The following is a 27,778-nucleotide window of genomic DNA, read 5'->3' as shown; positions in this document are numbered from 1 at the left end:
GGAAGACTTTCTTGTAGAGAATCCTGACGTATATATACATTCTCCTCCCCCTTCACATCTGCCACAATTTTAATTTATGTTTTACCTTAACAGTTTAAATAACTATTATATCTCACATATTTCAAAAGGCCATCTTGCTTTATTATTATTATTTATACATTTCTTTAATAACCAAACTTCAACAACATAAGGGCAGATCCTTTGAGTGCAGACACTTTGAAGTGACACTCGAGTGATCAAGAATACAAATAAGCTTTCCTTTAATTCCTCCGTCCTCATTTTCTTTTCTCTGCATCCTTCCCTCGGATTCTCCAATGAAAGGAAACGAGGATGCACAAATAAGAAGCACCCTTGTTTTGGGTTGGTGCAAAGATCGTCTCTTCTTCATGTGCTCTTTTTCCTGTTGTGGGGGTTAGCAAACAGCGTTGCATTACCACGCAAACCCCCTTCTGGATTGGAGTGTGGATCACCTGTGACTGACTGTATTTATCGTCTGACTGTATGCACCGAACCACGATGTCCATACCGTGATGGTTTGGGACGAATACATGTACCATTACACCCCTAATATATATAGTTGTTGTCAAAAGTTTACATATAGAATCAACAACATGTCATAAAAATAAAAATAACTATTGTTTTTTTTTTATTTATCTTTTTTTTTTAAACAAAAAAAAGATCCCTCTTATTTAGTTAAAATTAACATTATTATTATGTGTGTGTATATGTGTATGTGTGTGTGTGGTCCTGGTAATCCCTACGTTATGAGGACAAAATGTCCCAACATAGATGGCAATATCTGAAGTCCTTGTCCTTGTGGGGACATTTTTTGGTTCCCATGAGGAAAGCAGCTTTTTTTGTTTTCTGTGATGGGTAGGTGGTTTAAGGGGAAATAATATACAGTTTGTCCAGTATAAAATTCATTATGTCTATAGAATGTCCCCATAAAACATTAAAACCCAACTGTGTATTTGATTATTTTAAGTTTCTGCTCTCAACTAAAATGCTATTTTTTAGTTGCCTAAAATTTTATACCCTTTTAGTGAGAGTTAAAATGTAATAATGTAATGTAAATTTAGTCACGAAATAAATATTGATTAAATTAATTGGATATTTGTCAAAAGACACAAACTATGTCACTAATGAGGCAGTCTCATTTTGAAGGCTGCGTCCCCCCGGAGGTCGCATTTAAAGGCTGCATACATCATCAAGGATGTCGTATTTAAGAAAAGTAACTGTAATAAAATTGACTATCAATTATTCCCCATGAGGTGTAAAATACTGTAATGTATTTCTTACTGTGCAATCTAATGGTTCATTTTCTTAAATGACGCCTCGATGACGTATGCAGCCTTCAAATGCGACCTCCAGGGGATGCAGCCTTCGAAATGAGACGCGACTAATAATGAGAACAAACAATTGATTTAATGAACTCAGCCCACCTACAGACTATTTGAGCCAACCTTTTAAAATGTATTACAGCACAAACCTGTTACTATGGCAACCCCACAATGACTTCCCTAAACGTAGACTATCCCCCACTCACACACGATGTACTCACATGTGCTGTAATGTGCTGGACTCTTTAAAACCACAATGACGCATTCATTGCTGCTAAATATATCGCTAAAGATCAGTTAATGCTCAGAATAAGCGACGAGTTTGAGGTCCTGCTGCTTACAAGACCTCAGTCGACAGATATGGGAGAGTGTTTTACAATGCAAGGGCTTTTAAGGAAGTCTGTGGGCTTATTCGAGTAATTACTCGTACCTTTGCCACTACAGTGGCGTGGCATATTGTGCTTCCTTAATTAAATCTGTACTCGGCCCCTGGCCGGCAGGAATAATGGTTTTGTGTTAGTGTGGAGACGCTGACTGATTTCTCCGCTGAGGGAAGCATGTCTGACTGACCATCTTATCTCATACTCTTCAATGTGTCTGTGTGGATATCAGCTGCGGTCCTGCCCGTCAAGCTGTGCTAGGTGCCCCAAGTCATACGGCAGGTTGGTAATTAGCGCAGCGCTGTACCCAGGCTGATTAGCCACTCATTACTCAGCAGTAACAGAAAAGCCTGGTGACCTACATTAACAGGAGTCAGGTGCCTATGGGGAAGCAGGGCATGTAGGTACAACAGTCCAACCCAATCAATCTAATCTCAGAGCTGGACTAAACCAAAGTAAGAACAGAAAACCGTTCAGAGAATAGTCAAAAGGGCCCAATTTTGAGATAATGTTTTGCTTAAACTTTAAATTAAACTTAATATCTCTAAAATCCAAAGTGGTAGTCATTTGATATTATTTCATTTATACAACAGTGAGTCTTTGACGCACCTAATGGATTTTCAGTTTGAATCGCAGTTGTTATTAATTTGAAGGTGAATTATGTTCCAACTTAGAAGGCAAAAGCTTTTGTATGCACCGCATTTGTGTTCTTAGCAAAAGCTTTCTTAAAGCAATTTACTGCAAAAAAGAACAATACAAATACCAAAATAGGGAATTTCATTGGATTCCATGTGCATTAAAGCACATTTTGCTCACTGGAAGAGTGAAAAGTTAAAAAACACCATCGGTTTTGGAACGTTTTTACTCCGTTAAGAAAAATATATAATGAATTTTTCATGAGAGCACAGGAAAAAGACAAAAGGCTGACAAAATGTACATGTCTTATCATAAAAACCGCTGAAATAAATGAGAAACCGAAACAACAGAGATATAAGTTCCAGACAAATTAAGGAGAAAAAAACTGTTTCCATGCACCTCTCCATAGGGAGATGAGTGCAGCACAGCAGATAAAACAGACAGTTAATAAACTCATCCCTCTCTAAAGCTACATGGTAACAGATCTGCATGTTTGGCAGGTGTTTAAGGTGTTGACTACAGCTCTGGTATGCTTTGAAATGGCCATTGGACAGGCAGAGGATTTGAAGCTGTTATGGCCATCTGGATGACTATTGCGTGGCTAAAGCACAGTGATTCTTCAAAAGATGCCAAGCTTTGGATCCTAACTCAGAACAACATGGTTAGAGCTGTTGCCAGCAATTAAACACTTTTATACTTACTTTTATTTCACTTCACTTGCAGTTCAAGTAATGCACAAATATGAGGGCTCTTCATTGTGGAACTCAATGGAATTATTTCATAAATCAACTGGCAAATCAATAATCAGTTCAAATAATATGAAAACTGTTATTAATACAGTCCAGATGTTTTTATTGGAGGTTCTGGAAGGTTGGAAGATTCATTTTACTGAATCAGTTTTTGATCCAAATTGGTTAAAAAACCAACACAGGATATCATCAATCTTTTACTTATTGCTTATTGTTGAATAGTATTTGTTAATAACCTTTTTGTCCCATCTCCACAAACCACTAGATTATGGCATCAGCCTTCAAGTGAAACATCACCCAGGATGATGTCTTTGGATTCAAGTGATTCACTCAACTAATCAATTCAACAATCCAACAATTTACATTTGCGTGTTTTGATCCATAGAAAAACACTGGCCACTCCAAAACTGTCTAGACCATGTTTTATCTCACCTAAACAATCCTTATGAGAATTATGTAAAATAAAAGGTGCAATTGAATTTATTTTCTTAAAAAAAAAAAAAAAAAAATAATAATAATTCAGCTCAGCACTTTTCTTAACATCCACTTTTGATGATGCAAATGGACATTTTGCTGAAACTTTCAAGAAAAGAAAAGTTTTTCTGCGCTAATGTGATCTATAATGTTTTTTAAAATGTAGATTTATGTAGCAAATGAGAATCAATAAAATGAATGTCTATATTTTGAGACAAAGGCCTTGTTAATGATTTTTAGTTTTATTCAAGGTAAATAAAGTAACAGTTTTTCAATAACGAAAGAATATTTAAAAGTATGGTATTTGGGGTAAAAGGCGCCCCTTCGGTTGAGGCTAAAGGCACAATAATTAACATGATAATAAATAGCTGGCTGACTTTTCCATTTGTTGACATGACATGGTTAGATTCAGATGGTAAATATCATATATTTATTATGAATATATTTAAAATTGAAACCATCATATTTAAAAATACGATATTAATCATGTAATAAAATATTTATTTGTTACTATTGTAAAGCTTTATTCAATTATTATGGGATCTCATTCAATGCTTTCAGAATCTTTACTTTTTTAAATAATTTTGTTTCTGTATTTTCTAAACATTTTAATGACAGTATAGTTATTGAACAAAAATGAATTGTTTTATTTATTAAAATAAATCGAAAATGTTCAAAACAAGCAATTTCGCAAGTTTGCACTAAGTATTAAACTTTGACATTATTAAAAACATTATTTTAGCAAAAGTATTTGTATCAATACTTTGTGCCTTTTGCTTTTTTTTAATGGGTCTAACATAGTTATTTTCAAGTTTCAGCTCTAGTTATTTTAGTACTTCAATTTATTAAAATAAAATAAAATGAGAAATGATGCCTTGACAACTAGCTGAACCTAAAGTTTAAGACTATATTGAACATGTATTATATTTCAAGTAACTAATTTTTTATGGTTTTCATTTTAGTCAACGATAATAATCCAGATCAGTGCTGATCTTTTTCACTACAAATACTAATACATAGAATACCAATGGATGTAAATCTTAGAACTTACTTTAGAGTGGTCATCTCTGTAAGTGATGGCTGGGTGGCTTTGAGGTAGCTGGCCCGTCGCGCCTGCATCTTGGGCGAGGGTTTAGGGCTGCCGTCCGAGTCTCCGCTGTCATCATCCGCCATGGCTTTCACGTAGCTGCCGCTGCGCATGCGTCTGCATGGGATATCCTCATCCTTCCCCAATGGAAAGCCCGCCCACTCGTCTTGAGGGACCTGCGGGGTCAGAGGTGACACTGTGTCATTCACCTCTGCCGAAAGGTGCATGTCACCATCCAAACTTCCTCCTGTGCGCTCAACTCCACAAACCACCTATAGATATATGCGCACGCGCACACACACACACACACACACACACACACACACACACACACACACACACACACACACACACGCTCACTCTGATAGCCTCTTCCTCGCTTTGAGCCGGCAGAGATAATTAATGAGGCTGCCGGTGTGAGCTTGCATGATTACACTAACGACGCCTCCCTGGGTAGTTAAGCATCTGTCTCAGTGCAGCTCTCCCAGGGCAAACTCTCATCAATAGGACTCTCTGAAAGTATGAGAAGTTGGACTGCAGTTTTAAGAGAGCGGAACAACTCAGACTGACAAAGGAAAAAGGCATTCATTTTCAACCACTTGTTTTTTTTTTTAGGGTAATCAAATGCTAAATATCTAATGGTAATAAAAACTTATTATGCTAAAATATATATGCTAAGACTCTACAATATGAAAGCATGTCCTATGTGATAAAAACAAACAAACAAAAAAACAAGCATTGTATTAAACCATGAAGTATGAAGTGTTCCAATTGTGTCAGAGCTGAAGTGGGCCAGGGGTTGAATGCAAATTAGATGTTAATAAGTACAATAAATAAATAAATAAAATATATTTAAAAAGTAAATAAGTCAAGATATATTTAAATACACAAATAAAATAGAGAATTTAAAAAATGATATAAATAAAGAGCAAAAACCAGAGGACATTCTTATGCACTATTAAAAACATAAAGTGTCAAAAGTAAGTGTATAAAGTTGGTTCATAATTATAAACTCTTTATGCACAGTGACTCAGACTCAATTTCCATTATGACAACTAAATTGATCTTTTAATGATTCAAGTAAAAAAAGACTGCAACTCTACGTCAGCAGATGTATAACAGAAGCAGGATCTAATCTGGTTTCATTTTAGTTGCTTTATTTGATTACTTGTCCTCAAAGCAAGGGTGAACTCATTGTGAACTTAGTGTTACGCAAATACCAGCCAGTCTGTTATAAGCGCAACTGTTCAGCACTTTGGTAATAGGCCCTTCATTATTGATATTATTATTATTATTAAATCAGTGCACGAGTGACAGAATGCAAATAACTGCAAACTCATTCTAAGGCCATACAAAACTCATGCTAACAGAGAGCACTGCTGTGTTTTGAGCTGGTATGCTGCATGCATCAGTCTGCATGGAGGTTCGTTTTAAGGTATACAAAGAGATACTCGGCTGGCATCGAGAGAAAATCCCACTTTAAAGAATTTCACTGTGATTATATGAATCACCGCAGAGCTTGTGTTACTGGGGAAACGGCTGGCCTTGACGTCAGGAAGTGTATAAAAGGCAGTCAGAGGAAGAATGACTCCACTAACACCGGTTCTTTGCCCACACACAAACTCACAGACCGACAAACACAAAAACTTCCTTCAAAGATACCACCAACACCCACACAAGCCTTTCGTCAAGTCACATCTAATGAGCAGAAAATGAGGATAAATCCTGTTGAGCAGACCTGGGTACAGGGCTCAGTGTCCTCACAGCAGATTGGGCTTTGCTTGATCATTTCAAGGGATGAAAGACTGTGTCCCACATGAGAGCCTCCATTTCCTTTTATTAACAGAATTTCAGTTTATATCTTTAGCAGCTTATTCTAGCCTGATGTAGCACATTTTTAAAAGTGCAATAAGCAATGTTAGCTGTTCTGAAATTTTTGTTCTGGAACTACAAGGGCCACATGATTATAATCAGAATAACACTGAAATCGTAATATGAATTAGTGTGATAATCACTTTTTTAATTACATAAATTCATGCACCGCGTGTTTCAGAGTGAAATGCAGCGAGCACTTGGTTCACAGTAAAGGCCACTCCATACAACACGTTTCCAAACTTGCATCGAGATTGTTGTCTATATATATATATATATATATATATATATATATATATATATATATATATATATATTACAACAATTATTATTATTAAATACGTTAATACTATATATTATTTTACAGTGAAATATTACAATATACAACAATATTTGTTTAATATTTTTATTTCGTAATAGTAATAATTAATATTATTAGTATAGGTCATACTAATTTATACAGGGCTGTATGTTAACTTTTTTTGCACATGATGCTACAGAGGTTGAAAGTTTGGTCGCACAGGCAACAATTGAAGGACCTAAGAGTTTTCAATTACAAACTGTGTGTTTTACTTTAAGAAAGCAACCATATATTTTCCATTGTTTTTTCCTTGGTATAATAACACTTGTTGGAATTGCACTGGTCAGACGAAGTCAGAGCATTGAGTAATGTAACATCTAGACAATCTGATCATTGAAACATACGCAACTAATATTATTCAGTAAACTCTGCTCCTTTTATTATCATCACTTCTTCTCCTGCTTCTGCTCTTCCCTGGCTTTCTCAGTCAAAAAAGACTTATATCTTCTGGCAGGGATTCAGCATCAAATCTAACATTTTGGCACAAGAATAAAACGTCATCTCGGAAAACAATCACAAGTAGTGCAGTAAAAAATAAAAAAAATAAAAAAATTATATATATATATATATATATATATATATATATATATATATATATATATATATATATATATATATATATATACACACACACACTTTTTTTCAGACAAACTTTGTTTGCCAAATGGCAACTCTTGTTTACATAGCCCAATATCACCAATCACAATCCAAGCAACATACATCCGTTTTGGTTGAGCACTTGAAAAGACAGCTTAATTTTCCTATAAATCATTAGAAAGGTCTAAAGTTTTATTATAAAATATGAATTAAGTAAATAAGTATTTTCTTAATTTTTGTCAGGAAATCTTATACATCCCAAAAAAAAAAAAAGAAAAAAAAACTTCTCTATATTTAGAAACATTTATGAGTTTGCATACAATGTTTACTTACATTTTATTTTTAAAAGTAGTAGTATTTTTACCCAATATAGCATTAGTGAGTACACATATGCAATGTTTGTTTCATTCATACTCATAGTCGGAGGGCGCCCTCGCGCAGAAAGTCCACAAGTGAGACTCATAGAAGTCATAACATTTATGAAAATCGTTTCAGGAAATCCCTTATATGGACAAAAACATTCAGGTATCTGTAGCAGAATAAAAAGCAGATAGAGATGTTTTGTCTGATGAAACGTGAAGACAATAAACACGATTGGAACAATATATGGTGTATCTGTGTTCTTCTAGACATCTTGTGTATTTTCATAAGAATAAAGTATATTTATAATGCAATGCTAATCGACAGCCTTTATCACTATATGTAAAAAACTATCAAATAACATCATTTCTGTCTCATTCTGTGATATGAAGCCACGTCAGATCACAAAAGGAAGTTATTCCAAACACTCGACTCTTTAAAAGCTTTGAAAAGTTCGGAAAGATGTTTGGCACGTGTTGCTTTTTCAAATGCACGTTTTATTAGTGATTCAAACTCACAGTGCTTGCGAGATGGACCAGCATTTACTGTGAACCGATCGATCCACTCTGATCACAGTGCTGCTGCGCTTCACCATGAAACACGCTGTGCATATACTTATTTAATTAAAACTTTTATTAAAATCGCACTATGCCAAATCGCGATTTTGATTTCGTTTTGGTTAATCGTGCAGCCCTCACACACAAGCGCTCACTTCACTTCACTTCACTTCACACAAACAAGAGGCTCTGTCTCACACACATGCAAAATTGTATCGCACACGTGGTACTGTGGTACATTTATTTATCACATAGACCGATTTTTTAGTAACCCATGCGCATTATGTTACTGTACAGCCCTCATATAAATCACACTTTCTTGGGTGTTCACTGCTGTCAAACTAACAGCAAACCACGCTCTTTAAAAAGTGCATTTTAATCGCCATCACAATTTTGTTTTCCCTCACCAAAACATGCAGTCCTACTAACCACCATCCTAAATAATACCGTTGATGAGACCAGTATATTGAGAAGAGCAGCTGCATATCATTTCAAATGTTGAAAAACATGATCAAAACCAAGGGCTGTTTTGATAGCACTATCGCACGGCTAACAACTGAACTCGAATGATCTGCTTTACCTACCATGCTCTCAGCTTCCTGCTTACCATATATGGGCTTTCCCTGTGAATTCACAAAATGATTGACAGGCAGAAAAGGCCTCAAAGTGTTCTGACTGTCAAGCCAAAGAATCTGACTGTGGAGAGATGTCACAGAAACAGGTGCCATTCTATAAAAATCGCTTATTGCTCTTTGAATATAATGATATAATGAAATGTAAAATTGAAAGAATTGTTAATTGAAAACCCTACACTGATTGATAACTATTGTAAATACTGGGGGAGAGTCCCTTTAAATGTCTATGTCCGTAAAAGACCTGCATTAATTTACTTCAATACAAAGCAAACATAAGAGCTCAGGAGCTAATGCGCACGCGCGCACACACACACACGTCCAAAACCTCAAATTCAAAAACCATAAAACCCTAAATTTCTGTATGAAGTCCACAAAATCAACATAATTCTAACTTGACAAACTCGCTGAATGTCTACAAAAATCTTTCCACAAAACTTCAGAACAAGAACTGCACAGTGCAATGCCCTGTCACTCACGGTTACTATGGCAACTGGCGTCCAGATTTAGCCCTGAAGAAAGATGCCAATTATTCTTTGTATTGACAGAGCATGATAGAGAACATGTGTGACATCCTGCCAGCTCAATTTAGCCTCTGAATTAGTATGGGCTGCCCACGTGCAAACTCTGATTCACAGTCCGCTGCAGGTGGTCTTAAGATCTTTTCTAGTTCGCTCATTTAATGCATGTATAGCGTAACGGGTTACCTCATTTGTCTGTTCAATCAGACTTTGAGGACTATGCAGCCTTACATACAAAAGGAATAGAAACAACTTCAAATAATATCAGATACACTGAGTTCCATCTCACCCCAACCTATATGTTATTTTTTTTTCTGATTTATATTTAGATTAATATTAATCATCATTCTAAAAACAGACACATGCCCGGTAAAGACAAAAGTACTGATGATTATATTTAAAGGGGTCATGAACTGGCTTTTTTATATTTTTTATATTGTTGTCTGAGGTCAACTTATGACGTTTGCTTGGTTTTTACATTAAAAAACATCAAAATGAATAAGTAATAGGCTATTTTCTACCATGGTTTTGAGCCTAGCTACTGAAACGCTCGGTTTTTATGGGCCGCATTGAACACTTGGAAGTAAACACCCACTGCTATGATTGGATAACAGTTTCGCATATTATAATGAGTTTCATTTAATGCACGAGTCGGTGGGCGGGGCTAAACAGGCAGTGTTGAAGTAGGCGTTGATCATCTTCTGCGGAGGCGGTGTTTGACGTCACAGATTCCCACTTTGAAAAACCTGTCGTTCGATGTGCCTGGTGTCAATAAAAGCTTTTATTGGACTAGGAAGGAAGTTTTCAGTTCTGAAACTTACAGGATATTCTTATAGTATGATGATCTCTTATATGTCAAAAGCTCAAGGAAAATTTGATTTCTCAGTTCATCACCCCTTTGAGCAATATCATAAGAGTGCTGTTATACAGAGTATCAGCACAACAGAGATTCTGTGGTATTCTTGTCCAATCAACCACTGTCATGAACAATTCACTTGCCTGTTGAGGACCCAAGGGCGTAGCCGTTTGTAATGCCTGACCAAACAAAACCATAATACCAATACTTTAATTTTAATTGAATTAAATTTTGTTTTTTTGTATTCCAGGTTAAATATTTAATAAATTAATTTATTTGGACCAGGGTGGACAGACACTTACTTTCCCAGAATGTATTATGTTTTGATTTTCTTTGAATTGCAGTTCAGTAAATTCTTCTTCTCATTCCAATTCAAATTCTAATTCAACTTCCTATGGTATGTGGTCAATTTAAATTCACACTCATGAATGGAAAGTGAGCAAATTCTTCAATTCTGAAACTCTGCCGCACAGGTTATAAACTAAGTTAGAAGGCTAACCGGCTAGCAGTATGCTACGCTAGGACCTAATTGTTCACCAGTGGCCAGTTGCATAAACATAGCCACTATGTTAAGACTGTGTATTAAGGACTAGTCTGACCAGCCAGCAGTTAGTCAAGGGGTAATCCATCTTGATTTTAGAATTCAAATTAGACCAATCTACTTTTTTGTGTAACTGACATAAAAAAGTTATTACCACTCTTAAAAAAATAAAATAATAATAATTATAACTAGCATGTAAGACTAGTCTAAGCATATTATGCAACCACCCAGCAAGGACTTTTGCGTTTAAAATATGTCTAATAGCCATACAAACACAGCCCTGACGTCTAGGCTAAAACAAGGCAAAATTTGGCTAAGCAGAGAACATGTCAAAGAACATGTAATTTTTGGCCAAAATTTGGTTATTTTGGCAAATTCAAGGTTATTTTGGCTAGAAGTGGGTTACTCATAGCTGGACTATATCGGGTCTATATTTAATCTAGACGGTAAAATGACGGCTATTGCTTGCTGGGAAGCCACAGATCTAATTGATGTATAAAGACTATTGTCCTCATATGGATCCACAAGAACACTGCTCATCCAGTCAGATCCATCCTATTCCACCACCTACATAGACACATACACACAAACACACAAATAGCCCAATAAAATAAGAACTTTCTGGAAAACATTAGTAAAAAATGTGATTTTCAGGTTTAGAGAGGGAAATAATACCAGTAAGAGATTGAATGGATCCAAACAGATGCTTGTCAGCTAAACAGAAAGTAAGGCAGCTAGTGGGTTGCACTTACTTCTCGGCAGAACTCAAATCAAAACTGGAGGCTCTCTCCAGTGGTGGAGGAGGAAGAAGAGGAGGGGTGGTGGAAAGGTGGAGGTGGGTTAGGCGAGCATGTGGGTGTAGGGGAGAATCGAAAGGCTTTTTGCATACCTGCAAGAATTGGCATGAGCGCTCCTGCTGACAAGCCTCTGCTTTCACTAGAGCCTTATCTACATTTACCGAGGCCTTCTGGTAGACTTGACGTGCTCTGCTCACCGTGAGAGAGGACGACCACGAGCTCTTCTTCACGAGCTGTGAGGCGTCCACGCTCAGCGGGATGCTTGTGCACGTCGAGCACTTGCCCAAATCGTTGTTGCTGCGGGAGTTTTTAAGCGCCTGATCATTGATGGTGTTGTAGGTCTCCAGAAAGTACTGTGACTGCGACTTATCCGGGTGACGGCCCATGGTCATGACGCCTGGTGGTCCATGGTGAAACAGGCAGGCCTCGCGTTCCAAGTCATCCGAGCTCCAGTAGCCGGAAGGTGGCGTCCGGTTCTTGGGCTCGGCCGACTTGCAGCGCTCCCGGCTCTTGCTGCGCTTGCGGTGCCGGATAGCAGGGGGTTCTCCATCGGGGCTGGCCTTGCCTCCGTTGATACTGCCCTTGCCGTGGCCATGACCGTGGTGTGGACCCTCGAGCGAGTGGGACTTGGTGAAGAGCTTCTGAACGGAGTGCACCAGGTGCCGGATTCGGCCAGGGCTGTCGCTCCGTTGCTCCAAGGCTGCGGCGGCACGCTTGTACTGTAGTGTGTGATAGCCGTCCCGAGGCACTGGGAGTTGCCGGTCAAACTGATCAAACAGTGCAATGGGGAGACGCTGTTGGCCCTTGTTGGCTGGAACCCCTCCGCCGGTGTAAGGAACCACAGCAGTCTCATCCTTGAGCTCATGCTGAGAGCTGTAGTGTCGGCGGGGGAAGGTCCCATAAGGCACCACGCAGTCAGGCTGGTAGGGGCTTCTCTGGGAGTAGTAAGAATGGTCGGCTGGGTTGGGGCTGTCGATCTGGCTGATGAGGTAGGGCTTGTGGTCCAAGTGGTGACCCATGGAGTCAAAAGAGGTGTCACAGGTCACCAAGTGGTGGTGGCTGCGGCTGCTGGATAAGCCTTTCATCACAGAGATGGAATCATCCAGCGAGGGTTGGAGGCATCCACACGCAGTACGGCTCCAAAGTTACCTGATGGTCTGCAGGGAATACATAGAAAGACATAAACGACCATGAGTACACAATGTTTTTTTGTTTTTTTATGTGTTTTGTTCTGTGGGTCAAGGACAGGTCTTTTTTTTTGTCCAGATTTATGAATTTATTCAGAAATCATTTAGGAAAAAAATTTATATATTTTATAATATATAATTTTTTTAGATATGAAAACCATTTGTTCGTCAAATGAAATACATGTGTAGTGAGACCAAATTGCAGAACCACACAGAAAAACAAAACAGGAAATTATATAGAGACCCCTGCAAACCCTCATGAATGTTAGATCATTTTACATTTTTTATGACAAGGCAAGGTTAAGTCAAATTCTAAAATGTGGTGCAAAAATACTTTTATTAACTTAAAAAAAAAAAAACATTGAAAACTAATAAAAATAATCTTTAAGATGCCATACTCACATGCATTTCAGGTGTAAGAAAATGGTGTTACGTTTTTAAAAACATAAAACCAATATTAATACAAGACATGTTCTAAAGCTAAAAAAAAAAAAAAAATTTCCTTTTCTTTATCTTTGATTATTTTATTAGTCATTAACCCCGCTATCAGCAAAAAACTGTTCAATAAATGGCCTTGTTCCTGTTTTATGCAAAGTAGAACCACAATCACTTTACATAAAGCAATATGTACCCTAACCTAAACAACCAGAGCTGATCTGATCAAATACCCTGTTAGTTCAATGAACATCTGTGTCTGACATTACCCAGCAACAGTCAGGCTTTCAAAATACTTTTTTGTCTGACAGTACTTGAAAGGATTATTCAAGGCTGAGAAGTCTTGACATACTTTTCTGTCCTTCTCAGAGGGAGGGGAAGAAAGCTAAAACTTAGATGATAGACAGACAATGTAAAAAGGAAAGTTGTACTGAGAATCACAATGAAGTTGCCTTTCAGCATATTCAAGAGGAACTGCATAGATCCTTTGGAGATTGCCCGTGATTGCCCGTGTTTGAACCGTTAGAACATTTCAATATTTATCTTATTTCATATATTAAAAATAATACACACACATTTTATTTTTGTTTTGAGAATGATGTTGATGATAAAACTAGACCGAACAGCTCAATCGCTTATACAGTCAACCCAATGTGTTGACTAATCGCCAAACCAAACGACTTGAGTAGTCTGTACAACCCCTAGCATACAATTTTTTTTTTTATCCCCACTCACAACTACATTCAGCCGTTCTCTGTCAGTTTCAATAAGATCAGTGCGAGGTGAGCCTGATGGGACAGCAGGTAGCACTATGACTACTGGAGCACTAATTCAACGTTATGTGAAGCCTGATCATTACTCTTAGAACCACTGATTTGAGAAAATCGCGTTTTCCTTTTTATACCGATGTCTTTTCAGATGTAAGAGCTCTGGCTTTCATCAAGGCTCTTCTTGGAAAGCTCACACCCTGCAATTGCTTGCTATAAGTTCACAAAATCAAAGCCTGATAAAACAATCAGTTATCTATTGTACACACAAATTAGCTGGGATAAACCCCTTTGTCAGCTATGCGATGTAGCTGAATCACTCATGTGAACAACTTCGTCATTCCAATTTTGGTAAAAACTCTGGGCTTTTTGTAAGGCACCAAGCCAAATGTGGCTAACTGCAGATGGTGAGCATATCCTCATTCAGCCACACTAATTGCATGACGTTGTATATGAAGAAGAACATTTGTTCTGTGAGAGAGAGAGAGAGAGAGAGAGAGAGAGAGAGAGAGAGAGAGAGAGAGAGAGAGAGAGAGAGAGAGAGAGAGAGAGAGAGAGAGAGAGAGAGAGAGAGAGAGAGAGAGAGAGCAGAAGAGCAGCAGAGATAGTGAGAGAGAACCAAGCCTGTTATTAGAGGGGTTATTATTGGGCCTTGTGACAGTCTAATGGGAGGGGGCTGTTGCAGCTAGGAGTGCAAATTTCACAGATCTCAAACAACTACACGCCACACATATATTTCTCTCTCTCTCTCACACACACACACACACACACACACACACACACACACACACACACACACACACACACACACACACACACACACACACACACACACACACACACACACACACACACACACACACACACACACACACACACAGGAAGAGAGGAGCTCATTTACACAAAATCTGTAGACAGACAATTGCAAAGCTACTGATTCAAACAGGTTCACACTGGTAGTGTGAATGTCCTTTACTCCAGCGTCATCTATCCAATTCACACTATCAACCAGATACACATCATCCACAGTCCATGGTCTGTACATAACTCTTTCTAGATACAAGAAAAATTATATAAAAAGAACCTTATATAAAATTGTATAAATATACTGTATATAAGCAGCAATATTGTGATATATTTTGACAATTTTAAATATTTATATTTATTTATTCTATTTTAATATATCTTACAAAGCAATTTATTGAACTTTCAGCAGCCATTACTCTACAGTCTTCAGAGTTAAATGATCCTTCAGAAAACTTAAGAAACTCAAGATTTAGTGCTCAAGAAACATTATCATCATCAATGGTAAAAATGCAGTACATATAAAAAAAATACAGTATATATTTATCACACATTTCTATATGAATAAATCTATTTTTTTATTCGATTTTTTTATTTTATATTTTAGTTCTATCTAACCACAATTTTAATCTTTAATCTCTGTCTATAATTATTGCACAATTGTTTACAGTAGTAGTGTGGGATTTTCATAGATATTGTTGTATTTAAGTTAAGTGTGCATTAGAAATGTATTCCACAAAAAATTTTTAAACAAAATTAATGGAAAACAAGAAGATTGCCAAAAAAGTTATATTTTTCTGTGTTCTTCTTACCCCATAAGTCTTTGAGCTTCCAAAAGGCCACCTTAAAGAGCATCTGCTTTTATCTCAGAAACTCTGAATTCAGCACTCAGTTCTGACTCTGAGCAGGATATCGATAATGAAACTAAATTAAGCGCTGTGCTCAGTAAAACACTATTTTTTTAGTGTGATACTAGAGTAGTGCGAGTGAGTACATGTGTTAGGCTTGATGAGAAACAGCTCTCCAATTGGCAGTTATTAATCACCACAATTTCAAATCAACTTTGAAAATATTGAACTAATGTATTATATTTGCCGCAAACATTCACAGATAATAGGAAAGCACTTTGTGGACCATTCCATAATGCGTGCCCTCATTCTACTGTACATATAAAATGAAATATTAATGTTACACACATCTTAATAAAGCCATTCCCCTCAGTCATCTCTGGAAAGACACCAAATGAGAAAAACTTAACAGCTCCTGTAGCTCACGTCCTGGAATTGTATTCCGTTTGCAAGGGAAATAGGTCATTGTGACAGGTGGAGTGTGGATTGGCCATGATGTGATTCCCTGTAAAAGCTTTCTAATGGAGACTAACACCTGCCACCCACCTTCCCCTCATGAATCCTACAATACCATTCATAAGACTGTGTCATGACACCAGTTTTGTCCCTCAGTTTTGTTTTTCCCAGTGCAATGTAGTGTATACACACACACACACACACACACACACACACACACACACACACACACACACACACACACACACACACACTACATTTTGTTTTAAAGTCTCCCTGTAGTCAACGATTTTATCCCTTAAAACTCACCATTGATCACCAAAATTACATATTGAAAGGTTTTTTTCCTGTGAATTTTTTTTATTTGTCACACCCCATACCATAACAGTGAGTTCTGCTCTGGTGTAAATTTTAAGGATGGCATCAAGTTCAAACCAATTCAAGCCTGATTCAGACTTAAGAATGTTAACAAACAAGAGGATTGTCCAGAAGGGATTTAAGCCATGGACTTTGCAAGCACGGATTCACAGGATGTTTCAGAGTGGTATGCGTTTTTTTTTTTTTTTACTTAGACATTTTAGATACAATGTTATACACCATTTAATCATGACGTTTGTCGGAAAACCTTGGCAATACAAACAGTAATCAATAACAAAACCAATAATGTTCCAAAGGTGAACAGACTTACATCAACAATAATGTTGGCTAGCAGGCAAGTGGAGGCTAAGCTTTGCCCTTTGTTTACATCGTAGCAACAACATAGAACTTATAAATGAATTGGAACTGTTAATAGAAAACGCAACTAGAAATAATAAGACATACTTACAAGTAAGTGTATTGCAACGCAAAAAAGAATGCCATGGCACTTTGTTTCGCAACTCAGTGAATCACAATAATAATGTATTATGGAAAGCTTAGTTTAGTTTAGTTTTTTATAAAGTACATTTCTACTGCCTCAAGTGCAACCCAAAGTGCTGTACAAAGCCATCGATACAACTAAACACAGAGAATACAAAACACAACAACATAAACACAATAACATAAAATTAATATTCAGTTCTCTCCTGGGTCAGAGTCAAACGGCAAGCTATAAAAGTGCTTCTTCAAAGCCGTTTTAAAAGAGGGCAAAGTGGGGACAGAGCGGATGGCAAGCGGCAAATTATTCCGTAACCTAGGACCGGCTATCGAAAAGGCGCGATCACCTTTTCGCTTGAGTCGGTACCTGGAGCAATAATTTTTCTGCCGATCTCAGATTCTTTACTGGCTGGTGCGGAATAATAAGATCTGACAGATAGGAGGGCGCAAGACCATTTAAAATGTTAATAATTATTAACAGGGCCTTGAGGTCGATCCGAAATCTGATAGGTAGCCATTGAAGGGATGTTAGAATCGGGGTGATTCTGTCCCTCTTTCTCATACCGGTCAATAGTCTATTGAGACCTGGAAACCTGATTCCATTGTGTTCTATAGCATTATGAGTGGAACTCGTGCCGGAAAGTGTGTTGGGCCATATTTTTATGGGTGACAAAAACTATATTTGATTACTGCAGTCTTGCATGGCAAAATGTCCATCTGGCTTTTTTGTGAGTATTAATGAGAGCGGTTACACAGCATGAGTAATTAGTCTCTGAGGGAAAAGGGTCACCTCTCAGTGGCTGAACAGATGGGAAAAAACATTAAAAAAATTATAAAATATATATACTGTATTATATATATATATATATATATATATATATATATATATATATATATATATATATATATATATATATATATATATATATATATAGCACTTATACTACAGTTATTCCAAACAGTTCCAAGTATCTCAGTGTTGCTTTTAAATCACAGCTGACTCGGAGCTCTCGTACAGACAGCGATTGTGATAGAATGGGAGTACTATGATGGTGAATTGGTGTGTTGTTCCCCTGATTTAATTCTGTGGTTGTGGGCATCCACAAACGTATGGAGAGCCAACACTTTTCCCCACACTTTCCGAGCCACTTACCAGTGAGGAAATAATTAAAACTTTGTATAAAAGTTGTACAACAGATAAAACGTTGTCGGGATAATTCCGGTTCACGTGGCTACGCGGAAGCAATAAAAATTCTGTATTATAAATTTAAACTTAAGGCCAGACAAGTAGTTTGTTGAGGGTTGGTTTGTAGGGAAGGACTACACGCCTGCGCACATAAATATTTGAACGCGCATACATATAGACTAAACACGTAATACGCATGTGCACGCCATCGGCGTTCTCACAGGTTGGCGTTTTTAATGTTTGCGCAGAGAGAACTTAAGGGTTTTCTGTTAGAACGGCGTCGTGTTAGCGGCCGTTAATAACTAATGATCGTTGCGACGGAAGTGAATCAATCAAAACTAAATTTAGCTGGACAATAACTTTATTCTAGAGCTGCTATAAATCCAAAACAATCTCTTTTACTTTAATTTCCTATTATCACTGTAAAGTTGCTTTGAAACAATTCATATTGTTAAAAGCACTATATAAATGAAGGTGACTTGACTATAAAACATTGACAAACATTCATAATATAAGTGTTCTTAAAAAAAAAAAAAAAAAAAAACTTGCTAGGAGAAATACAAAAGACCTATGAAGTACTACATAAATGTACAATAGGTCAAACGATGAATGAAAGCACAGTGATAATGTGTCTCTCTGTTCCGCTTCAGGAGATGTTGTCCATCACCACTTCTCTCCTGAATTCCTGAGTCAAACCCCAGAAAGATCCATGACACCTGTCTGCCCCTTACCAGCCACTTTCATCTCCATCCACCCACCTCTCTATCCGTCTATCTTTCTCCGTTCGGTCTTGAATGCCTATGGCCTTCAAAAACCACAACCCCACAGTGCTGTCAGCAGGAAACTAGAGCCTTGACTGTCCTCAATTTCTCATTTATCAGTTACAGACGGATGGAGGCTCACATACCAATATAGCGATGATCAACATGGACATACATGCTCATACACACTCACTATAGTGACATGCAGCCAATGATGAGCTGATAAAGTGCAATATTGATCCCGGTCTGGTGGTATACCCTTGGAGGCAGCATGATTGATAGCATACCAAGGACCAGAATAATAGACTGAAATCTGACTAGTTCATAACACAATTATCTATCTGACATTTATATATTGTTTAAAGAAAACGGATTAGCCTACGAGAACAAACGCATTAATTATGATCAATAATGCAAAAAAAATCTATGAAACGGGAACTAACCTTATGGCAAATCATGTTGTAGGCTACTGGTTATCCTGAGATTTTTTGTTTAGTTTTTTTGTTATTGTGCCAAGAGAAGAGGGTTTTAGTTGTATCAAGACTTGTGTAATCAGTTGGCACAGCTTTAGCTGTAGTGAGGATGGCAGAGCTACTGAATCGATGCAAAGGCCTATTGTGTATTTTGGTGACTCAAGAGCCTCTGTTTGCAGACTTCCTGCGAGCCAAAAATAAACTCAACTTGAATAGATTTCCTCTCTTCCCACGCAGGAATCAGAGAAGCAGAGGGAATGAGAGAGAGAGGGAATGAGAGAGAGAGAGAGAGAGAGAGAGAGAGAGAGAGAGAGAGAGAGAGAGAGAGAGAGAGAGAGAGAGAGAGAGAGAGAGAGAGAGAGAGAGCGAGAGAGAGAGAGCGAGAGAGAGAGAGAGAGAGAGAGGTGTAATGCTCATTAGCTGTCAGAAGGATCTGATTTTCATAGGCCTGCATTTCTTAAGACGGGAAAGGTCATGTGTCATAGCCAGATATGACTCTGTAGACTATGGATTCATCATTTGTGGGTCTTTTATATCGTACAAGCTATTTTGTGAACCATGTTTAATGGATCCTCAAACAGTTCAGCTGCATTTGAGAGGTCAATGTTTTACATTGTTAGCCCCCACTGGCAGATGCTGTAACTACACCAATCCTTCTCCATTGACGGTTATTCGAAAATATAATATACTGAAGAATATTCTGGCCAATCTTGTAATGAGAGCCAATGATGACTGAAGCTTCAATCTTATTAGCATTATAGTCCAAGTCTTCTGAAGCCATGCAATAGTTTTATATGAGGAACTCACCAAAAACGTATCACTTTGAATTCACAAGAAAAGGCGCACTTGTCCAATTCTGAACTAATTCCTTAGAGACAATTTGTTTTAATGAATCTGTTCACAAAACGGTCTGATAATTTTACTCAGAAGAGATTATCAGTGGGAAAAAAAAAGAAGACTTTTTAGGAATAAAAGACTTTTAGGAATTTTTTTCACCAAAATGTATATACGCACCCTCATGTCGTTATAAACCTGTTATAAACCTGCGGAACACAAAAGAAGACATTTTGAAGAATGCTGGTATAGGCAAACCGTTTTGATGACCATTGACGTCCTCTATATGAAGGATTCAAATTTCTCAAAATATATTTGATGTTCTACAAAGGAAAGATACTCTTGATACTCGTATGGTGTTTTTGCGAGCTCAAAAGGTCTAGTGACTAGGAAATTTCTCTGGCATTTATTTCTTTTTGCTGTATCAAAAACGTACCGAACCGAACCGTGACACAAGTGTATCATATCAAACCGAACCGTGACACAAGTGTATCATATCGAACCGTAAATTTTGTGAACCGTTACACCCCTAATACATATATATATATATATATATATATATATATATATATATATATATATATATACATAGTGTATATATATATATATATATATATATATATACATAGTGTATATATATATATATATATATATATATATATATATATATATATATAGGGGGGGGGGGGGTCACGGATTGTTAAATATGTACATGGGGGGGCCCCAAGGAAAAAGGTTGGGAACCACTGGTCTAGTCTCCTCATTCACTGTGATTTCATGAAAAAAGTGACCGACCAGTATATCAAATTTATTGTGTTCCTCAAAAGAAATAAAGTCATATAGGTTTGGAATGACATGATTGTTGTAAATCATGACAAAATTGTCACCCTTATTTCTACCTGAACCCAAACCGTGACAAAACATTAGACCAACTATTTGAATTTACTGAAATAAAACTCAAATTTAGATGTCACCATTTAAAGCACATTTTAAGGTTGATCGCCTTAGCGCAGGGCTTTGACCTTTTGTGTTCGCAATTCAGACTTATAAACTGATAAAAAAGATCAGTAGATTTCATACAGTTGTTAGGTAATATAATGTCTGGTTACGTTTAGTACTGGTTTCAGTGTGTATGTGCACACATACGTTCCAGAAATATCTAAAAAGATGAGGGGTGAATGTCACCATGGTAACAGATGGTTTTAATATAAATTGCTGCAGTCCTTCTACAAAACATTTCTGCTCCTTTTAAAAACAGCCTGGGCATGACTCCATAAGGCACTGGCATCTGGGAAAACACCAATGAACATTCTAGCAAAACGACATTTCATATTAAAATCAAATCGAATTGAATTAATTGACCTCTAAAGTACTGTTAAATCTGAGACAGCTGTAGTAGAAATAATCACACACACACGACCACAAAATGAATATTATAATATATTATTACAAAATTAGTATTATTATAAAAAATATTATCAGTACATGCAAATTATTGTGTACGTCAAAATGATTTGATGATCTTTTCATGCACTGAATGAAAATGCAGTAGAAAAGAATACAGAGGTAATTATGTAAAAATGTTGGAGTTATAAATAAAGAGTTCCTTCCCTTTTATAGCTGAATGGTTTCAATGTCATGTCTGCAAAACATTGGCATTAGCGGATTAAAACAAGTTATCCGGAAAATTGCATTGCAAGGATTCCATCACAAGGACAGTGCTAGCTGTAGGAAACAAGGAGTTGTGTTTAGAGGGGATGTGGAAAGAAACTGTGGGATAGGTTTGATGGCTTCAGATTTCATCTTTATTTTTACAGTGAATGTCTTTATTATTTTGAGAGGGTTAGAATTAGCCAGATGAGTATAATAAAGGACTTAGTAAAAACTAAATATCTTTTGTAAACTATTTAGGAGCAATGAACTTGGATTGATGGATGGATGGAAACAAATCTTTTTAAAACATATTTTTAATTTAGTATTATGTGTGGCATTTACTACACAATGACACAGAAAAGCACTTACATCTAATGCATTAAACGTTAATACATAAGTTATTTTAAGCCATGTTTGAATTCTACATATATTTGTCATGTATTTAGTAACTAATTTCTTTGAGAACAATTTAATCCACTCTATTGATAAATATTTATTATCAACAATGTACTCTGAGCTATAGCAGACAACTGATATGCACAACAAAATAAAGAATAATATTTGCAATCATGAAAAATATAAATGACAGAGGTGGGTGATTAAAGTTCCAATGTAAAGTACAAATGTACAGTACAGTACATATATTTATAGAGCAGCAACCAACAGATAAAGACTTTGACTACATATTTACATATGTATAAATATCACTATTGAATTGTCTAGCAAGACCCTTTAGTCACCCCTGAATACATTACTTGTAAAGCTGCAACTTTTCTGAAGTGATAACTAAATGCCGACATCAAATTTTGCTTTTGACGGCACAATGCAATTTTTCAACACAAACACATTACTTATATGATTTAAAGTTATAAATTTAGAAAAGGCACATGATCCTTCAGCTATATAGTGTTCTCAATCTCAGCAATGTTTTACCATATTTAAAGGGAACCTATTATGCAAAATTCACTTTTACATGGTGTTTGAACATAGATGTGCGTTGGCAGTGCGTGTACACAACCACCCTATAATGGTAAAAATCCACCCACTCCTTTTTAATCCCCATAAATCATAAGTAGTGTCTCCACTGAGAGCATTTAACAGCAGCATTCAAGTAATAAATGTATTCTTATTAAAGCGACTAAAGTTGTTCAGTCAAGAGCAGTGAGTGATTTTCTGTTTTTCTTTTGTTGTTTGATTCATATTAACAGCATATACAGTGAGGAAAATAAGTATTTGAACACCCTGCTATTTTGCAAGTTCTCCCACTTAGAAATCATGGAGGGGTCTGAAATTGTCATCGTAGGTGCATGTCCACTGTGAGAGACATAATCTAAAAAAATAAATAATCCAGAAATCACAATGTATGATTTTTTAACTATTTATTTGTATGATACAGCTGCAAATAAGTATTTGAACACCTGAGAAAATCAATGTTAATATTTGGTACAGTAGCCTTTGTTTGCAATTACAGAGGTCAAACGTTTCCTGTAGTTTTTCACCAGGTTTGCACACACTGCAGGAGGGATTTTGGCCCACTCCTCCACACAGATCTTCTCTAGATCAGTCAGGTTTCTGGGCTGTCACTGAGAAACACGGAGTTTGAGCTCCCTCCAAAGATTCTCTATTGGGTTTAGGTCTGGAGACTGGCTAGGCCACGCCAGAACCTTGATATGCTTCTTACAGGGCCACTCCTTGGTTATCCTGGCTGTGTGCTTCAGGTCATTGTCATGTTGGAAGACCCAGCCTTGACCCATCTTCAATGCTCTAACTGAGGGAAGGAGGTTGTTCCCCAAAATCTCGCAATACATGGCCCCGGTCATCCTCTCCTTAATACAGTGCAGTCGCCCTGTCCCATGTGCAGAAAAACACCCCCAAAGCATGATGCTACCACCCCCATGCTTCACAGTAGGGATGGTGTTCTTGGGATGGTACTCATCATTCTTCTTCCTCCAAACACGTTTAGTGGAATTATGACCAAAAAGTTCTATTTTGGTCTCATCTGACCACATGACTTTCTCCCATGACTCCTCTGGATCATCCAAATGGTCATTGGCAAACTTAAGACGGGCCTTGACCTGTGCTGGTTTAAGCAGGGGAACCTTCCGTGCCATGCATGATTTCAAACCATGACGTCTTAGTGTATTACCAACAGTAACCTTGGAAACGGTGGTCCCAGCTCTTTTCAGGTCATTGACCAGCTCCTCCCGTGTAGTTCTGGGCTGATTTCTCACCTTTCTTAGGATCATTGAGACCCCACGAGGTGAGATCTTGCATGGAGCCCCAGTCCGAGGGAGATTGACAGTCATGTTTAGCTTCTTCCATTTTCTAATGATTGCTCCAACAGTGGACCTTTTTTCACCAAGCTGCTTGGCAATTTCCCCGTAGCCCTTTCCAGCCTTGTGGAGGTGTACAATTTTGTCTCTAGTGTCTTTGGACAGCTCTTTGGTCTTGGCCATGTTAGTAGTTGGATTCTTACTGATTGTATGGGGTGGACAGGTGTCTTTATGCAGCTAACGACCTCAAACAGGTGCATCTAATTTAGGATAATAAATGGAGTGGAGGTGGACATTTTAAAGGCAGACTAACAGGTCTTTGAGGGTCAGAATTCTAGCTGATAGACAGGTGTTCAAATACTTATTTGCAGCTGTATCATACAAATAGTTAAAAAAATCATATATTGTGATATCTGGATTTTTTTTTTTAGATTATGTCTCTCACAGTGGACATGCACCTACGATGACAATTCCAGACCCCTCCATGATTTCCAAGTGGGAGAACTTGCAAAATAGCAAGGTGTTCAAATACTTATTTTCCTCACTGTATAGCAGTACTGAATATTACGCTGCTTTCAATTTGACATACAGATCTAACATACACATGCAATTTCTTTACTTACCGTTTATGTTCACAGACATAACCGACTGTGCTTATGTGAACTTTGTGTGTTTTTGACATAATTAGACGTGAAAGAAAACTTAGTTTAATATATTTACGGGACGCACTGTCTTTTTTTTTTTTTTACTCACTACTCTTGATTGAACAACTTTAGTAGCTTTAATAAGAATACATTTCTTACTTGAATGCTGCTGTTAAATGCTCTGGCGAGGAGATGTGTACCATGGACACATCTAGAAAACTCTGATAATAATAATTTATACCTAACCTTAACATGCTAAATTCAATGTAAACCTAAATTAAACATTTTAATAGATTTGTAATACAACAGTACACACACTGCTGACAGACTTTTATGTTCAAATACCATGTAAAAGCGAGTTTTGCACAATAGGTTCCCTTTAATATCAGGTTTAAACAGAGCCTTAGTTTAATATTCACTCTTTTTTCTCTGTTCCTGTTTATTTTGTAGTTCCCAAGTTAGTCTCCTTGGCTGTGAGTGTTAGCCCTGAGTGTTCCTTAGTTCTTTGTCTGTTATTATCAGTGTTTATGTGGTTGTGTTTATATTACTCCTACAATCTCCTGTGTTTTTCTGTTGTGGATTTAATAAATACTGTTTTGTTCCTTACTCCATTGTGCGCTTCACTACAGCCACAGCCATGACACTTTGTTATTGTTTACTTACTGACCAAATTTGCCAGGATATAACTTAAAGAACAGCATAAATTTGTAATATGAGATATAACATAATAATCACGGACACGGTGCAGTGTCAGGGACAGACTCTTCTGCAACATGTTTACGTTCTCTAAATTACAGTCATATGTTCATTTGGCTTTTATTGTTTGATGCGGCTCCATAACATCACCCTTTGTTTAGTGTAGCAAGCGATGACCTCTCCTAAGCAGTGTGAATTTACTAAAGGAAAGGGCACAGCTCTGGGTTTTCAAACTGCTAAATGACCTTTTAATGATAGAGCAAGCATTTAAATAAGGATCATTAAAATGCTATTGGATTGGATTTCTAAGCAGCTATGTGGAGAGATAAGGGAGATTATGCAGCTGAATAAGAACAAAAACCCAAATGGTGTGGTATTCCTCAGGTGGGTTCTGTCTTTTATTGTAGCGTTTTCTAAACACTTGAATTGTGAAGCCACCCAGGATAATCATTAGCCCCGTTTACATGCACACTTTTTTGCTATTCTGATTAAGATCGTTCTGATTGACGGATTCCGGTTGACTGTTTACATGGGATGTTATCTAAACCGATCTGGGCTGCGTTTCCCAAAAGCATCGTAAGCCTAAGTTGATCGTAAAAACGATCGTACGACTGATCTTAATATTACGGTCTGTTTCCCAAAAGCATCGTAGCTTAAGTAGCACTTGAAAATCTTCGTAGATCTACGAGTGCTCTGGAGTAATCGTACATCACCAAGTTCATCGTAAGAAGACAGATTTATGAGGACACCTGCAGGACAACCGACAGATTACACCTTTAACTTTATTCAAATGCAATGTGATTATAATATAAGGTTTGATTGTACTTTATTGTACTCTTTATTACTCTTTTTTTGTTGTTGGTTAAATTAATGTATAAATTAAATAATTAAAAAGGTCAGAAAACAAAACAAAAAATAGAAATAATTTAATCTAATAATTTTAATCAAAATTAAAAGAATGAACAAAAAATAAATAAAAGAAATCCTTTTAATCTGTTAAAAATTACATCTTTGTTTCACTCTATCTCCTCTAAAAGGACATTAATTTCATCTTTTTGAAAGGAATCTTTATTTTTTATTTTAGCTATTTTGTCAGTGCCTCCGCCTGTAGGTGCTTTATATAGACTTGTCTTGATTGCTAATCCACAACAGATGACAATTATTAGGTTAAACGTTCCATATAAGGTTATGTTTCAGCACTTCACGAATGGACAGCGACTCTTAAGTAGCACGTAGAGCGCATTCTCGCGCGTTCATGTTAAGTGCATTTTTGGGAAACGCTCGTGGAATTGCTGCGAGCGTTCGTAACCTTGCACGTAGAAAGCGCTCTTAAGAGCTAAGATACATCGTTATCGGGAAACCCGGCCCTGGTGTTTACATGTGCTGACGCTTTCAATCGAAATCATTTTGTGACATGCGCACACTTGTCTGCCGGATCTGGAAGCTCATTATTTCCCACGTTTTCAATCCTGTCAAGATGGTGCATCACTTAATCGTTGCGTTAGTTGTAGGCATTAGCCGCGTTTCCACTGTCGGGCCAGTGCGAGCCAGGGCTTTAAACGGCCGTGCCAGGCTAATAGTCTCAGCCCAGTAGCACCGTGCCCAAAATCTGCTGCGTTTCCACTGTCGGGCCAGAAGCTCCACAGCGCTTCACTTAAAACACGCCCGTAACACGCCTCTCTTGAACAACGTCACACAAACCCATCCTTTCACCAAGAAAATGGAAGTTTTATCAGAAAACTAATCAAAGAAATCACTGGAAACAGCGTGATCGCAAAACAAGAGCGGCCGTTTGCTGGCATTTTTGTTGTTTAATTGAATATTTAAAACCCAAGAATCAATGTTTTACCACAGGTTTACAATAAAAGGCGACACATTGATCATAATGAATTAATTTGTGTCAAAATTGCACATTAGCAATCGTCTCAGACATTAGTCACACAGAAATAAAGTGGTTTACCGTTTATGAACGTCTATTTCACAAAAGAAAGAGGACACGCAACTTATTCAGTCGCGTCTGTTTCTGTTTATTTGGTAGCCTAGTTACAGGACATATTTACATCACATTTAGAAAGAATGATAATTTCTACAAATATGCCACCAAAAATATTACCTGAGGAGCTTTAGCACTCTCTCCCAGAAGGAT

The 27,778-nt window shown here is 37.2% G+C and overlaps 1 protein-coding gene across 4 annotated transcripts in view; it reads right to left on the bottom strand.

Annotated features, from left to right (window-relative positions):
* The window catches only part of dlgap1a (discs, large homolog-associated protein 1a), a 125,537-nt gene that overhangs the window by 29,092 nt on the left and 68,667 nt on the right, over positions 1 to 27,778 (bottom strand). For 2 of the 4 annotated variants that reach the window (XM_082172230.1, XM_082172231.1), the window contains exons 3-4: positions 11,853 to 12,917; positions 4,631 to 4,842 (exon numbers count right to left, since the gene is read on the bottom strand). In XM_082172230.1, the coding sequence (XP_082028356.1) occupies positions 4,631 to 4,842; positions 11,853 to 12,845 (1,205 nt within the window). In that variant the 5' untranslated portion in view covers positions 12,846 to 12,917. The remainder of the gene's footprint in view (positions 1 to 4,630; positions 4,843 to 11,852; positions 12,918 to 27,778) is intronic. The other 2 variants (XM_082172232.1, XM_082172233.1) reach the window with 1 other exon arrangement.

The sequence above is a fragment of the Leuciscus leuciscus genome (assembly GCF_965113295.1).
Source record: "Leuciscus leuciscus genome assembly, chromosome: 6".
Classification (NCBI taxonomy): Eukaryota; Metazoa; Chordata; class Actinopteri; order Cypriniformes; family Leuciscidae; genus Leuciscus; species Leuciscus leuciscus.
This window is presented reverse-complemented; position numbering and strand designations above follow the sequence as displayed.